General features: G+C 40.9%; 2 protein-coding genes across 2 annotated transcripts; one reads left to right on the forward strand and one right to left on the reverse strand.

The window, feature by feature from the left end:
* The first annotated feature begins 5942 nt into the window (after positions 1 to 5942).
* pnn (pinin, desmosome associated protein) lies at positions 5943 to 10927 on the forward strand. The gene is made up of 9 exons (XM_085257732.1): positions 5943 to 6106; positions 6517 to 6600; positions 7640 to 7711; positions 7984 to 8059; positions 8167 to 8261; positions 8409 to 8484; positions 8621 to 8776; positions 9025 to 9163; positions 9272 to 10927. Exons 1-9 carry the CDS (start codon positions 5994 to 5996, stop codon positions 10426 to 10428), a joined length of 1968 nt encoding a protein of 655 aa, XP_085113858.1. The 5' UTR covers positions 5943 to 5993; the 3' UTR covers positions 10429 to 10927.
* A 1490-nt stretch (positions 10928 to 12417) lies between these two features.
* gemin2 (gem (nuclear organelle) associated protein 2) lies at positions 12418 to 15973 on the reverse strand. The gene is made up of 10 exons (XM_085257738.1): positions 15579 to 15973; positions 15343 to 15427; positions 14604 to 14693; positions 14387 to 14446; positions 14122 to 14238; positions 13656 to 13700; positions 13493 to 13561; positions 13147 to 13257; positions 12923 to 12981; positions 12418 to 12739 (listed from the first exon to the last, which is right to left on the reverse strand). Exons 1-10 carry the CDS (start codon positions 15701 to 15703, stop codon positions 12700 to 12702), a joined length of 801 nt encoding a protein of 266 aa, XP_085113864.1. The 5' UTR covers positions 15704 to 15973; the 3' UTR covers positions 12418 to 12699.
* Positions 15974 to 16141: the final 168 nt, after the last annotated feature.

Below are 16141 nucleotides of genomic sequence, written 5' to 3' on the forward strand. Positions count from 1 at the left end.
TTTGGGATTTTTTTGTTTTGTTTTGTTTTTTTAAATGGGTTCAACTCAGTTATTAACCATTTCCACACCTACAATGACATAATCATCAGAAAAGATTCCTGAGATGATGGAAGAAGGCGACATGGTCTTGCCTTTTCTTTTCAGGTCACCCATTTAATGCAATATTCAAAAAAAACAACCCTTCAGCTGAGTTATCTATCTGATGCGGCTGAGTCGGGCGGATAAGTGAGAAAGTGCCACTGAAGAATTTGATGAAATAATCAAATGTAAAGATAAAATGTTAAACTGCCTCCCCCTCCCCAACCAGAAAATCCCTCATCTTTACTTGTTAAGTCCGGGCCGACTGAACACCGATATTACATAATGTTATCTTGCCATTTCTTCGTTTACTCAGAGGAAGTCCCTGCAGCGCACTTCCTTTGAGTAAACAGCATAAAGCACTTGCAGCTGGATCTGTGGAAGCCCAGAGATGTAAAACATAACAAGGATAAGAAAAATGTCTCTCCTTTTTAGCTCTTCTACAAAATCCTGCTCCCAAAAATATTTCGCATGTTAAAATATTCCCCTGTGATGATTTCAGTATCCTTCTGCTCCTGTTCTCCTGCTTCCACCTTACTGATCTCACATCAGCCTGTCACCACGGACTTGCTTTTTATCTGCTCAAAAATGTCTTCCAACAATAATTTTAATCATAGTTTCAAGACGCCAATGTCAGAAATGAAACGGACAAGAAAATGCCCCTCGTGTCAGTATACACTCACCTACCACTTCATTAGGTACACCTCTTTAAACACTAGTGTCATACCTGAATGTAATTCAACCCATTTAGGTACGTAGACATGGTCAAAACAACGTGCTAAACTTCAAACCGAGATTCAGAATGTAGAAGAAAGGTGATATACATGATTTTACAACCCACGCATGCACAAGAGCCTCTCTGAAGGCACAGCACATTAAACCGTGAAGCATATGAACTACAGCAGGAGAAGACCGCACGGCCCTACTGTAAGCTAAGAAAGTGGAGCTATAATTCAGTTTTTGTAATATGTTGGACTAAATGTTTTACGAGTTTCCTTTCCCAACTGTAATGTACAATTATGCATCACAAATAGCTAAAAAGCAGTCTGCTAACAGTAAAGTTAATTAAAAAGCTTTTTAATTAATGGACAGGAATAACTGTTTTGCACTAATGCTGTAGGACTCAGACAAAGAGCTCCTTCTCATCTGGATAATGAGACTAGGAGATTATCATTGTGCTGTTTCACAATTAAGCTGAAACAACAACACATTTTTTCCCAACCAACAGTCAGAGGAGTGGGTTTTAGAAGGCTGGGTTCTCTGCTGTGTAATTAAATGCATGATGACACCAGTGTTATTGGACTGGTAGCAGAATGATATGAAAGAATCATCAGCAGAATTGTAGCGCACACTGTTAAAAGCCAGGAAATCAGCTGTGGTTTGATGTTTGGTTTCCACTTTGATATGCAAGAGCTGCAACAGCGGGACTCAGAAGGGTTTTATTTTCAATCCGGGGCTCGCAGCTCAGAGCCGGCTTCCTCAGTTACTGATAGAGATCAAAAGGGGCAGGCAGGCACCCTGAATCTGGCTGTCAGGAGAAGAAAGAGTGTCTGTACTCAGGAGGAGTGAAATAAAAGAACACTTTCTTCATTCCTGTCCTTAATCCAGTCTCGAGAGTATCGTCTGTATCTTTTAAACCTCTGATGAAGCTTTAGTAAAAACATACAAATCAGATGTTTTAAGTCTAAATTTATTCTGCTGATGCTAACTTGAGAAGTAAATCCTCTTGCTCCATGCAGGTTTTGATACATTTTTTCTGGTTTAATTCCTTTGTAACTTTTGAGGATTCCCAGATATTTTGTGCCTTCTTACAACATTTCACATATAGCACTTTTCAGCTCCTGGAAAGGGTCTTAATTTATTGTCTTCTACAGAAGTAAGAGGCTATAACACTGAACCATTCTTATGAAATTAGATATTACGCTTTTCATTTAGTTGACTTTCAGAGAAGATATAGGTGCACTGTTGGCTGAAATAGCACACATTGTGATATGTGATCAGCAGGGCTGGACTGGGACAAAAATCAGCCCGGGCATTTTGACTAGTGACCGGCCCACCATGGTATTATAGGAAAAGCCATAAAGCCTTTATAATAAACTTAAACCTACACCACCCTCCCTATTCTGGTCTGTAGCAAAAATATAAATCAACCTAATTTATAATTACATATACCTAACTAATAGGGTTGTCCCAGCAACAAAAGAAAAGAAATAAAATAGGGAACCACTCCCCCACCCTCTGTTTCAAGATGCTTAATTGACAAAACTGATTTTAATTTAATGCACGTATCAAACAAATGCACAGAAATCTATTATTTTTCTCCTGTAATCAAATAGATTCAACATCTTTATTCAACAGAATTGCAGACTGCACAGATGGTACCTTCCCAAAGGAAAGAATACTATAACTTACTAGGGTATTTACTAGACTTAATATTTACTGAATACAGTAATGTATTTCTATCCATTTTACATCAGATGAAAACTTGGTTGTAAGATTCTGATAAATATTTATTAAAAGCTAGACATTTTAAATGCGAATAAGAAAGAAAAGTATGGATCCTAGTGTTATTTGTCTCTCAGAAACAGTTAATTTCTTCCCGTCAACTCATTCATGTCACCTAAAATGTAAACCTGTTTCTCCATCACCTGTTCAGCTCTGATGATTCAGTAAGGACATCTCCTGGTTTCATCCTCATGTTTCCCTCTCACCACATATCCAAACCGACATCATGACCAGCAGCTTTAGAATAGAATAGAATTCAACTTTATTGTCATTGCACATGCACAGGTACAGGGCAACGAAATGCAGTTTGCATCCATCCAGAAGTGCTTTAGTGATATAGATATATTACAATGTATATTAGCAATAATATAGATATGTGAGTATATTACAGAAATGGGTCTATTATGGTATGTTATAATGTACACAGTATGAAGTATGTTGTGAATATTCTATAACTATAAGTATGTACAGGCTGTAGTGAGTACAAGCTATGTACAGGATATAAATATGAAAAACTATACAGAATATGAAATAAATAACTTTACAGAATCTGAGATATACAGCTATACAGAAATGGGAACTATGCAAGTTGTAAACAGTTGTAGGATTAAAGATTATCGAATGTACAGAATGATTATTTACACAGAGCTATACAGTAGTGCAGTTAAGATAAGTGAGGGTGTAGATAGTTTCTACAGAGGCTATATAAAGTGCTAGTGGTTGTGAGTGGTGGTTCAGTCCATGTTATTATTGTGTGTTTGAGGGTACAGTTGTCCATTGTGGGTGTGTGTATGTTCAGCCCATGAGTTTAACGTGGGTCAGATGTCAGGAGGCAGAGTTCAGGAGTCTGACAGCTGTGGGGAAGAAGCTGTTCCGGTACCTGGTGGTCTTAGTCCGGAGGCTCCTGTGGCGCCTCCCAGAGGGCAGGAGGGTGAAGAGTCCATGTGATGGGTTGTTTTTTTTTTTTTTTTTAAATTAAACTTTATTTACAAACAACAGTTTAACATACAAGGCACCATCATTAATCCGATTATGTTACATCCTCGGTTGAGCATTATAGCAAAACAAACAAACAAACAAAACGAACAAAAAAAACCCAAAAACAACAACAATAAGCACAAAGTTAAAAGAGTTAGCACAAAAATAAAGAACAGTCATTGAAGGATTCGAACCAAAGGCAAAAACTAACGTGCAAAAAAAGGGCAGTCGTGATTATAAAATAGGGAGTTTTTTGTTTTTTTTAACATAGGTTAAACTCTTTAAATAAAACAACAAGTTTATGGGCTTTCTTGTTATTCACAAGTTTCAGCGATTTAGCCCAGAGTCTAAAGTCATTCAGCCATCTGTTTATACATGGTTTAGCTTTAAAGTATCTGCATTTGTGAATAAAAAATTTTCCCATTAACAAAATCGTCCTAATCAACAGGTCAAAATCTGCATTCTCAGCAAGTATTCCAAATTTTATTACTGTCACCGTCAAATGTGGTAACTGAATTCTCCTGGACTGTAGCCAGCTCCACATGTCAGTCCAGAAGGAGTGCACTGATTCACAGTTGAAAAACAAGTGATCCAGACTTTCAATATCATTTTCACAAAATGTGCAGGCGTTCACATCTAAATTAAATTTCCGTCTTAAGAATTCATTGGTTGGATAAACCTCATTAATGATTTTAAAGTGAACCTCTTTTGCTTTAGGGGAAAGAGGAAGTGAAATATACTTTTTTCTTATCGCCTTAACCTCCATGGTCTCAAATTCTTTAAGGATATAATTTCTTTTAACCGGATTAGGGCAAATTTCGTTTATCAAAATATTCCTGATCACTTTGTTTGTAAACCTGCTGTCACCAAATTCAACTCCAGCTATGCAGAGCTGCCTCAGTCCAGGAGAAATTTTAGAGTGCACAATATCTTCTTTTATCATTGATCTCAAAGGGACTGGAATGGCTTTCACTAGGGATTTATATCTCTTAACAGTACATCTTACATCAAATTTCTCACAAAACGTCTCATGCTTTAATAAGACCCCATTATCATCCATAAAATGAGCTACAGCCCAAATCCCTTTAGATCTCCATTCATCCACGTACACAGATTTCCTACACAAACGGATATACCTGTTGTTCCATATAGGGGTATTGTGAGGAGTAAAGTTATGTTTGTAGATTAATTTCCAGTAGAGAAGGACCTGCTGATGGAAAGCTGAGAGTTTAACAGGTAACGAACTGCAATCAAAGTCACAACGTAACAAAAAGTCTATTCCACCCATTTTGCCAAAAATCACACTGGGAATAATGTTCCAAAAGGAATTTTTGTTCCTAATGAAAGATCTTAACCATTTCAATTTTAGTACACCATTCATAACATCAAAGTCAATGGCATTAGCCCCACCCTCTTCATAATAGTCCATGTGATGGGTGACTGGGGTCTTTGATGATTTTCCCAGCCCTTTTCAGACACCGCTTCCTGTAGATGTCTTTTATGGCAGGAAGTGGTGCTCCGGCGATGCGCTGGGCAGTTTTCACGACCCTCTGCAACGCCTTCCGGTCCGAGGCAGAGCAGTTCCCGTACCAGACTGTTATACAGTTGGTCAGGATGCTCTCGATGGTGCAACGATAGAAGTTCACCAGGATGTCTGGGGACAGGTGGTTCTTCCTCAGAGTCCTCAAGAAGAAGAGGCGCTGGTGAGCCTTCTTGACCAGCTGTGGCTCCAGCAAACATCAGCTGATACTTGAAATTAACATTAAAAAAATTCTACCGACAGCTGATCAAGCTCAAACGTGCTGCCGTTGTTTAGCGCGACATCTGCTGGTTCTCTCTTTCTGGAGAGAAAAGCCGATCAGCTGATCATTGATCAGTTTCATGATTGAATTAGCAATTTTCTAGCTGAAGTAGTGATGAAATCACGTTCCCTTTCACCTCAACTTTAAATTTCGACCTCCTCTGCTGTAACTGGTCAAGCCCAGAGTCGATCATGACCAACTGGCCAATCCACCACCATTCATTTATATCGTTAAAAAATAAATAAATAAATAAAACCCCATCGGCCCATAAAAACGAAAAATCACGAGCGGACCACCGGGCAAATGCCCGTATGCCCGATGACCAGTCCAGCCCTGTCAGCCCTGCAGTGGTGAATAATCCGCTGCTTCTTGCCTTCAGTTGAAGGCCGAGCTGAATTTAGTTTAATCAATTTTAAAGATCATTCTAAGGCTGGGAAATTAACTTTATTTCAGATACACGCAAACACGCCATTCACCCCCGATTTTAGAACCAATACATACACGTTAGTAAGCATTATCCATCCCCGACCAGAGGGTGGCAGTGATGCGTTGATGAAGAGACGGGATGAAAAAGAAGTCTAGAAGTAGAAGAAGAGGACGAAGACGTGATTCGCGCTAACTGGAAGCAAGATGGCGGTGGCAGTGCGGAGCTTGCAAGACCAGCTAGAAAAAGCCAAGGAAAGTTTGAAGCATGTGGACGATAATATTCGTAAACTGACCGGACGTGATCCTAATGAATCAAGGTAAAAAGCTTAACTGGTTATTTAGTTTTTTAGCGAGTTCCTGGAGTGAAGCTGGAGAGCTGTACTCAGTCGACGCGTGCTAAGTTAGCGTGGGTCGGCTAACCTGCAAACAGCACCGCCTCATTGTTTTGTGTCGCACATATGTTTTTACCATCCTAATTTATTCGCATCAAACGAATAAAAATGAACCAAATCAGTGACTTCTTTAAATATTGAGTTGGGACATTAAATCTGGTAGATGAACAGAGTCGAGGCCCTGCAGGAGGCGTCGTCCGGGCGGCACATCACTTTGTCTTGCTTAATAATACAACGGTTCTGCAGCAACACAAATGCATAATGTTAACGTGAGTCTTATTTGTCAGACTGTATTCTTTCTTTTGTGTTAACCTCGGTGTCTGCTGTGCTTGCAGGCCGGGTCAGATCCGTCGGCTTGGAGGCCCCATGGCAGGCCCTGGAGGAGGAGGTGGTAGAGGCAGAGGAATAAACCTGCTAAGGTAAATCTTTGCGCCCCCCCTCTCGAAAAAAAAAGAGCTTTAGATTTTCAACTTTAGTGTCTGATCTGAAAAGTATGTACAACAGTACTTCACCCCACCCCCACCCCTCACACATCTTCCACATTGTATTAAATGTGAGACTTGGCGTCAAGTCACTTCTTAAATAAGCCTTGTTTTGCTATTGTACAAATGGTCATACAATGGTCATACATGGCCTTGCATTCTGTAACCAGCAACAAACCAGTTCAAACCTTCACACTTATAATCATATTGATTTCATCAGTTAGACATTAAAAGGGGGAATTGTTGTGATTTTCTTTTTTCATTTTAACGGCTATGGGGAAGTTAATTATCAGAAGCAGAAACTATATAACTTTACAAACTGTAATGGACTGAGAAGCTGCCCCATCTTGCAGGATAATTTGCCTTGGGGGTTTTGTTTTTAAATGTGAACCATCCACACCCACTATAACCGAGTCCAAGAACAAAAACATGGAGTTGGAGATAAATGTTAATCACATTTGTCTATGATGTTTTTATGATTCAGTCTGTAAAGGAACCACTGGTGTTTCAGTTAAATGTTCAAAGAGGGTTTGAAAATTGTTGTTTTTGTCTTGATGCATGCTCAGTCGTCCAAGTAATTAAATCCCAGGAAGTTGATTGTTCATCAGGGCGTTGTTTTTAGTGGGCGAAACTTTTGGCCGCTCATTCAAGTGATTTAATATGCAAAGTGCTATGACCACTTAAGGACAATGAAACTGATCTCAGGGCCCATTGTTGGTCCTTAACGATAGTTTTGGTCATTATGCAAATAAACAGTTTAAAAGGTTGGGGAAACCTAGAGTGAGCTCAGTCTGAGCTCAGTCACTTGGATGAGTGAAGCATTTCTCCGACAACACGACCAGATGAACAGAATCAGCTTCCTTGGAGTTTCTTTGTGTCTCTCCAAAAAAAGGTAGAATAAATTATTTCAACAGTTTAAAATATTTAAAAATTCAGTCTGTGCATTTCTAAAGTTTTCCTCTTTGTCCTCTCTCAGACGCAGTCTCTCAGACATGGGAAGCGGCGGCCCTCCTGCCAAGCAAAGGGACATCGAAGGAGCCCTGCTAAGGTGAGATCTCGACTTGAAATATAATATAGTGATTGGGTAGTTTCTAGTTTTGGAGCTTGTGTAACACATTTTACCTGAAACCCTTCATTTAATATTAAGATTATTTAACAAGTGTAAGAAAATATGGTTCTTGTTTGGGGTGGGTGGTATTTCTGCACATGTGAGGCATTATTTGAATTAATTCTCAGCTTTCTGTAAGTTTTTTTTTTTCTCCCTTGTCTTGATTTCAAAGTACCATCTCTTATGAGTATTTGATCTTTGTGTGGCTGCAGGCTGGCAGGGGACCAGAGGGCCAGGAGGGACATGCGTCACGACAGCGACGCCGAGGATGACGATGATGTCAAAAAGGTAATTTTGTCAAAAATACCTGATCAGTATTTGCTTTCTCACAGTGGATTTTTTTCCTGCTTTGAAGTGATAAAAATCCTAACATTTGCTTCTTGTCCTTCCTTCAGCCGGCGTTGCAGTCGTCTGTAGTAGCTACCTCCAAAGAGAGAACGCGCCGAGATCTCATTCAGGACCAAACCATGGATGAGAGGGGAAAACAGAGGTAGCTCTTAAACTCTAGTTTTACATTCAGAGTTGGTTATTAAATAGCCTGAGCCATGATTGGTTTAATTTCATCTGGCAAATGGCAAAACGTGTCTACAGCTGAGAATTAAGTGTGTGATGGTGTTGTTTGTGTTGTCTTGGTCAGGAATCGGCGCATGTTCGGCCTGCTCATGGGGACCCTGCAGAAATTCAAGCAGGAGTCAAATGTCTCTTCAGAAAAGGTGAGGAATAGATTCATCTTTTGCTTGGTTATGAGAACAGTATTTTTGAAAATATAGGTTTCTGTGTTGATGAAGTCATAAATTCCATGATTTTGTTTTCTTGTTCTGCTTCATATTTCTTTTTGTCATCCTGTAGCAAAAGCGGCGTTCTGAGATTGAGCAGAAGCTCGAGGTTCAGGCTGAGGCTGAGAGAAAGAAGGTGGAGAATGAAAAGAGGGAGCTGTTTGAGGAGAGGAGAGCCAAGCAGACAGAGTTGAGACTTCTGGAGCAGAAAGTGGAATTGGCTCAATTGGTAAGACGGTGTATTTGTTTGAAAGTGGGACTAGCATGAAAGTGGTGGAGTTTTGTTTATTTTTAATGAAACTGGATTTACTGATTCGGCCAAACTAAATGTCTATTTCATTTATCACTGCTTAATTTTCACACCAAATTGTAATTTGATAAACATCTAATTTAATACTTAGTCTTTTAAAATCTTTTTTTGTAGCTAGAATGATGGGAAATGTAAATTTTTTTTATTTATTTTTTCCCCATCCAAAGCAAGAGGAGTGGACCAGCCACAATAATCGCCTGGTGAAATACATTCGCACAAAGACCAAGCCTCATATCTTCTACCTGCCTGGAAAAATGTGCTCCGCAACACAGAAACTCCTCGATGAATCCACCAAGAAACTAAATGGTGAGTGGGAATTTATTTTTGGAAGTGCACTGACAGTGTTGTGGCGGTGTTATATAGTCACAGGGGATCTGTCTACTAAATAACATGAGGATTTTTTTTTCTCAACAGCTGTGTTTGAAGAGAGGTGTGAGGCTTTTGCTGAACACCTCAGCAAGATGGAGTCGCGTCCCCGTCGACAACTAAACCGCGAACAGGACGGCAACACAGCGGCAACAGGGACGGAGCAGCCGGAGGAGGGTAAGCCAGCAGGTCAGGTAGTCAAAGTGACAGGTAATAAGGGCAATGTAGAGATGGAAGAAGAGGAGGAAGATGAGGAGGAGGAAAAGGAAAGGGAAAAGGAGAGGGATAGAAAGGTGACAGAGAAGGAGGAAGGGGAGAAGGAAGTGTCTAAGAAGGTAGAGGAAGAGCAGGAAGGGATGGAGTTAAGTGAGGAGAAGCGGGAAGGAGAGGATCAGAAGAAGGGAGACAAAGAGGGTAGTCCAGAGTCAGAGGAGATGGAGGTAGAGCAGGCAGTAGAGGAGGAGGACAGGGGTAAGGATGTAGGGGTGGAGATGGAACGCAAGCAGGGGCCCACAGATCTCCAGGACAGCAAGTCCTCTGAACCAGCTGTAAGCAGCCAGGAAGCCGAAAACACCAGCCATCAGCCCGACCCCAGCCACGCTGCTGAGGAACCAGCAGCAGAGTCTCCTGTGAGCAATGGGGCATCTAAAACCCCAGAACCCCCGTCAGCCCCTAGTGTGCCTGCACAAGTGTCCACAGTCCCTGGCTCTACGGTCCAGGACTCCACAGTTGACAGACAGGCAGTGGAGGGGAAATCGCAGGAGGAACCCCCACAAAAACTACCTGCTTCCCAGGAGGTCCCTGTTACTGCCCCAGCTAAGGAGGACAGCGGCAGAGGGAGAAAGAAGGAAAAGGAATCGAGGAAAGGCCGCAGTCGCAGTAACAGCTCTTCCTCTTCGTCCTCTGGCTCCTCCTCCAGCGGAAGTTCCTCTTCCTCCTCCGGGTCCAGCCGCTCCTCATCATCCTCTTCTTCCTCCTCATCCTCATCATCCAGCAGCCGCAGCCGAGACAGCGGCAAACGCAAGAGGAGGCCCTCAGATAGAGACAGGAAGAAGGGAGACGAGAGGCGAAGCCACAAGAGAGGAGGGAGTGGCGGAGGAGGGAGGGACTCGAGGGGATCGAAGAGGAGCGAGGAAGGAAGGGGCAGGTCGTCCCGGAGCGATAGGGAGCATAAAGATAGAGACAGGAAGGACAAGCGACGCTAATCTGGTTCTTTTTCAGCTTCTGTAAAAACTGATGGAAAATAAGCTTCCAACTCTTTACTTCCAACATTAACTGTTTCCTCATAAAATAGTTTTGACATCAGGGGGTCTGCTGGTGGCCAGTTCCTCCATCTTTAACTTGGAGGAAAAAGAGTCCATCTCTAATTGAACCCCTTAAACAGTAAAGGTGTAAATTCCAAATGATTTATCCTTAGTCTTAGATTTGGTCTTTACACAGGTCTTTGTGACACAGTGAAGAAGGTTGTGAATGTTCTCTTTTTCATCTTAAGCATAATGAAGAGGGTGGGCTCTTGATGGTGGTCATTCACATACATTACTTTTGTTTCATGTTGTTGTGACAACACTGTTTATTCCCATTTATTTCCACTGTTTTCAACAATGTCAAGCGTGATTTGCTCAAATACTGGATTGAAACTTTTTTGCTGGGGTGGGGTTAATGACTGATAATCTGCTTCAAAATAAAGTTGAAGTAGTGAAAATATGCTTGTTTGTGTGAATTCTTATTTGTTTTTATTTATTTTTAAATACATCACACTCTTCAGTTTATTGCACAGTTCAGGCAAAAAATATCCTCAAAATACAAGTTATACTTTCCTAAGGATGTGCGAAGCGCCAACAGTGGTTAAGTTCAAATACATGTACTACAAAAACACAATCATGCTTATTTTAATGGCGTGGAACTGAATTAGTTTTCAAGCATGTAGTTGAACCCTGAAGATGTTTGATCTAGTCAATCTTTTATTTAGACAGCCAAATCACAACAACAGCTGCCTATAGGCACCTTATATTGTAAGAAAGATCCTACAATAATACGTACAGAGAAAAACTCAACAATGATATGACCCCCTATGAGCAAACACTTTGGTGACAGCGGGAAGGAAAAACTCCCTTTTAACAGGAAGAAACCTCCAGCAGAACCATGCTCAGGGAGGGGTGGGGCCATCTGCTGCGACTGGTTGAGGTGAGAGAAGGAAGATGGGATAAAAGACAGATTTGGTGTATTTTGTGGGTAATCAGCCCTAAAATGCAAAAACTCATTGGGAGTGACCAACACAAGTAGAGCAAAAAAGGCAAGCCTGAGATGGTCTGGGTATGTGCAGAGGAGGGATAGATGTAGAAGGCTGAGCTGCAAATAAGGAGGAAATCCAGGAGACCTCAAGAGAAGATTCGTGGATGTAGTGAAGGAAGCCCTACAAAACATGCAGAACTGAGCACAAACTATGTCCATGTTGTTTCATTTATTTATTTTTTAGAAACATTTTTTTAAAGTATCTGGGAATTTTTAATTAGGAACCCAAGTGTACCTGATTGGATTTGTCATTGCAGTATATTTGGTTCCACTGTATATCCATGAGGAATTGTCATGTCTAAAGTCATTCTTAAATTGTCATTTTTAAAGAATCTATTTGACATGATCACAAGGGCTTGATGACCAGAAAAAGTGTAATTAGCTTGAGAAAAGAAGGCAACAAGACTTCTTCACGGTTGTGAAGAATTCCAGGTACTAAACACTTAGTGGGGCATTATGCCCCTGAGGGTCGTTGACACACTATTGATCACGTCATCTCAAGTCAAGGTGAGAGTCATTGTCACCTGGGATTAAATGGCCTGCATTTGTATAGCGCTTTACTCAGTCCCTGAGGACCCCAAAGCGCTTTACACTGCATTCAGTAATACACACATTCACACACTATTAAGGATGAAACCAGTGTGTGAGGCCTTGCCCCACCCTATCATGAGCTATTAAGATCACTTGAGGCAATGTGTGAGGGGGTTGAAGCACCTGGGACTGTATTGTAGGTGGCTGATAGCTGGAGTCGTTAGCCACCACACCTGTTCAATGATGGTTGTTCACAACAGACATGGCCATAAAATGACCTGGATGACTGAGAACCTGCATACACATAATCAGCAATGATGTACACACACACACACACACACACACACACACACACACGGTTTTCTTACAAATCACAGATAATAGAAAACTTTTATTTAGAGCTAAATTACACACATATAAACGCACAAAGAAAAGCATAAACCTGTTTGAAAAAAGTAGCCCTGATCCTGCTGCATTTTCTTGTAGTCCCTGTGTGCCAGCGCTGCTCTGTGCAGGTAACCAAATACCTTACAAATAAAAACATGTGTTTTTGTAATCCAGTCTCTTTGTTTTCGAACTTCAGCTTTCACTGCAGCCAGACTTAACAATATGATCCTCCATATGTTGGTGAGGTTAAACAGATCAGGTTGGCTTCACTCCTGCTGATCTGCCAGATCATTCTGTTCAAAGTACCTGCAGTAAAAACAAAAGGAAGTAAGTATAGCTGCATCCTCTGTACACATCCAGACAGCAATATCATGGTATCATCACCCTGAACAATTTAGACACTGGTGGTAAAAAAAAAACAAACCAAAAAACATTTAGGGGTTTTTCTCTACACAGAGTTCCATATAAGAAAAATACAGAGAACCTTACCTGGCAACAAGACAGATGAGCAGGTTGAGGGCGGGTAGTTTATCATCTTCCTGGCTGTCCTGTGAAGTCATGCAAGCAGGGAAAAGACTCAGAGTAAATAAAATCAAATATCATCAAATTTCAACAAAAAACGAGAAAAACATGGCCTGCTGTGGCCGTTTCAAGCATGGAGTGATAGCACATAGAGATAGTGCTTTACAGGAGATGGTAGGATTGTGGCCTACCAGCGTGCTGCGGAGCTGGGCGCATCTCCGTGCAAGCTGTCTGATGGATGAGTGAGCTTCGGGCAACAGAGGCTTTTCCAAGCAGGCCAATAAAGCATACAACCAGCGCCCCTGGAACAAGAAGATAGACTGCAAACTCAAGTATTTCACAATAACTGCAGCCAATAAACCATCACCTTCTATATCTGAAACATAAGACAGAAGCTGAAGGAATGTTTGGTTTCATGATATCTGTGCGGAATGCATAGTCAGCTCATATCTATCTTGAATGCAACACAGGATGACTATAAATGCGTGTGGAGTTCGGAATCAGCATAAAAATGTGGTGCTAATACATCAAACTCACCAACTGTGGAACAAATTCTCGTTCCTCGAACCAGCCGATGAGGATTTCCAACACCATCAGCACTGTAGACTGTAGACAGGTGGGAAAACGCAAACACACATATCTTCTAATCAGGCTTTGACTGGTTTAGAACATCTTGAATGTCTATAGAGGGATCGTTTACCTGATTTAGCCTGCTGATGATGCTTAGGAAGGGAGGGAACCCCATCTGAACAGACAGAGAAATGCTAAGGTAAATAGAGCAGTACACATTTTGGATCTGAAAAGTAACGCCGATGCTGAAGTGCTTTCACTCTAAATAAAAACACTTCCGTTTACATAGAAATCTGTGGGAAAATGGCCCACAACTCCCTGATGACTCAGTCACTAGTTTCAGCTCACACTGAATACAACATGAAGTGATTTTTTTTAAATTATTGGCATTATTAGGAAGATTTTCAATCACAGGTTGTTACTTGTAAGTGTGTGGTTTCAGGTCCAGTTTCAGTGCTCAGTTGGAGGCTTTGTGACAAAACCTCATTAACCAATAGGTGATAGATGTGACCGACAGCTTCTTTACTGTCAAAAAATCTTACAGATTGTATTCATGATGACACAAAACATTGAGATATAGCCATTACATATATAACCTTGCTATAGTCCAGTGCTGGCTCTGGTTCTGCATCAGTGTGGGAGGATGAAGTGCCCAGATAGACCTTCTCTCCTAAACAAAACCTCTTCCAACCCTCCTCATCCGTTAGCTTCGGCTGTAACATACAAATACGAGCATACATAAAATTTTAACATGAATTCTGTTTTTAAGTTTGCCTCTTGGAGAAAGACAAAGTATTTATTTGGTTATTAGAGGAAAGCATTGCATGCTGAAGCATTAAAATTTACACATTACCACATTACCATCAGCACGTTGTCATCTAGAGTTTGGCTGGTCCAGTGTTTCCTGTGCCTTGTGATACTCTAAAGGAAAAAAAATGTTGTAAATGTAAACAAAAGTTCATAAATTGTCAAATATCCATTTGTACAAATTTGTGCGGATTTAGACCTACAAAAAGTTTTAGTGAATTCTGTTAGGCTTCGCTATTCTATAATATCATAACAGCAAAAAGGCTCTTACCTGTCTGACTTCAGAGAAATTGCTGACTTGTTGTTGTTGCCATCTTAGACTTGGGGAGAAACCCACTGGAGCAGCATGACACCCTGCCACCTAAAAACCAGAAAACAACCCCACAAAAAATGTAACTGAGAAATAATCAGAACAGATGAAGCATTATTGAGATGTATTATGTTTTATTTTGTATAGCATCTTCTTTTCTTTGCCAAATGAACTGCTGTATACTGTTTACATGATCAACGTAAAAATCGAACACAGCACAACATTTTTCAGAGCCTATCATTCATTTCTAACTGTGCAGTGAAAACTATGAAAAGATATTAAGAAAGATTCGTACAGATGTGCTCAGAAGTTTCCATCCACTCATCGTGGGTATGAATGTTTTGACCCTTTGTGGATTACAGAAAATCAAAAGTAAATTAAAACTTGTGCACCCAATTCTTGTTTTTCAAGGTTATTGAAGTGAATGCTTTAAAATCATTCCATCCTGAAAAAAAATGAAAAATTCAAAGAAATCATTTAAAAGCCCAACATTATGAGGACATTCACACCCATGATGAGTGGGACTGACTGCTCACATCAAGGTAAAAATACTTGAAATGCTTTGATTTGCAGACACCACAGAGTAACAAAGCTAATGAACCCTGTCACTATCAGGGTCAGGGCTTTGTCATTTCCTTTAATTTGTCATACATCTGCAGCATCAACCAGTCTCAATACATTTGCCTCTCAGTTTACTCACAGATGCATTCACTGTTTGCTTCTTCCTTAGTTTTTTGGGGTCAATCTGAGCGACCACCACCTCTGGGCACAATGAAGCCTCCAGCCTGTCCAAAAGGAAAAAAGTTCATTGAAGCAGCCCGACCACCTCAACTAATACATTAACACACCAAAGAGAAAACAGGCAAAGAGAATCTAGGAGTTAATTAGACGCGAGCATTAATAACAGGTGTGTTCTTCAGGTTGCGATGCACTTACTGGACCTGTCGGAGGTACTCCTGGGGGTTTCTCGGCGGTCCGCTCAGGTCCAGGTCGCCCACGGTACCGGATCCACACTCCACGGGCAGCAGTCTCGGCATTAACTCCTCCACGTCTGACTTCATTGTGACTGAATGTGTAAGCTCGGCTAGCTTTTAACTAAATGAAGCAGTCAAGCTCAATTAAAAATACGGACTCGCAACGGACCAAAACACTAAACTTTTACCAAGAGTAAACACAACCAGACTAGACCGCCATCTCTCTCGCAAAACAAACGCATAGTGATGACGTCGTCTTTGTGCGCGCGTTTGCCTTGTTGCCACAGCAACAGACCAGCTGTCAGTCCTGGAGAAAGGTCGAAAATAATGGAGTGGGTCTGTTTTAAATTGCCATGGCGTTTACCCGGAACCCCGTTTATGTGTGCACGTATTAAAATCTCAATGAAATATCAATTAAAGCAATTTTCCATTAATATCAAGTCTTCTAATGAAATAGAAACCTTTGACCAGCGAACTGATAATATTTGGTATTGCAAGCAGGCCTGAGATGTTAATGATTATCCC

This window comes from Mchenga conophoros, linkage group LG19 (genome assembly GCF_057382185.1).
Source record: "Mchenga conophoros isolate Kocher_MC1m ecotype Shallow Benthic linkage group LG19, M_conophoros_male_GT1.1, whole genome shotgun sequence".
NCBI classification, from domain to species: Eukaryota; Metazoa; Chordata; class Actinopteri; order Cichliformes; family Cichlidae; genus Mchenga; species Mchenga conophoros.

Bases quoted from the DNA above. Each gene is read 5' to 3' on its own strand.
- pnn (XM_085257732.1), top strand. From the start codon at position 5,994: ATGGCGGTGGCAGTGCGGAGCTTGCAAGACCAGCTAGAAAAAGCCAAG. The intron at 8,060-8,166 runs GTAATTTTGTCA...TCCTTCCTTCAG, and splicing joins ATGACGATGATGTCAAAAAG to CCGGCGTTGCAGTCGTCTGT. The intron at 8,485-8,620 runs GTGAGGAATAGA...GTCATCCTGTAG, and splicing joins CAAATGTCTCTTCAGAAAAG to CAAAAGCGGCGTTCTGAGAT.
- gemin2 (XM_085257738.1), bottom strand. From the start codon at position 15,703: ATGAAGTCAGACGTGGAGGAGTTAATGCCGAGACTGCTGCCCGTGGAG. The intron at 14,447-14,603 runs GTAAGAGCCTTT...TTTTTCCTTTAG, and splicing joins ATTTCTCTGAAGTCAGACAG to AGTATCACAAGGCACAGGAA. The intron at 14,239-14,386 runs GTAATGTGGTAA...TGTATGTTACAG, and splicing joins TAGATGACAACGTGCTGATG to CCGAAGCTAACGGATGAGGA.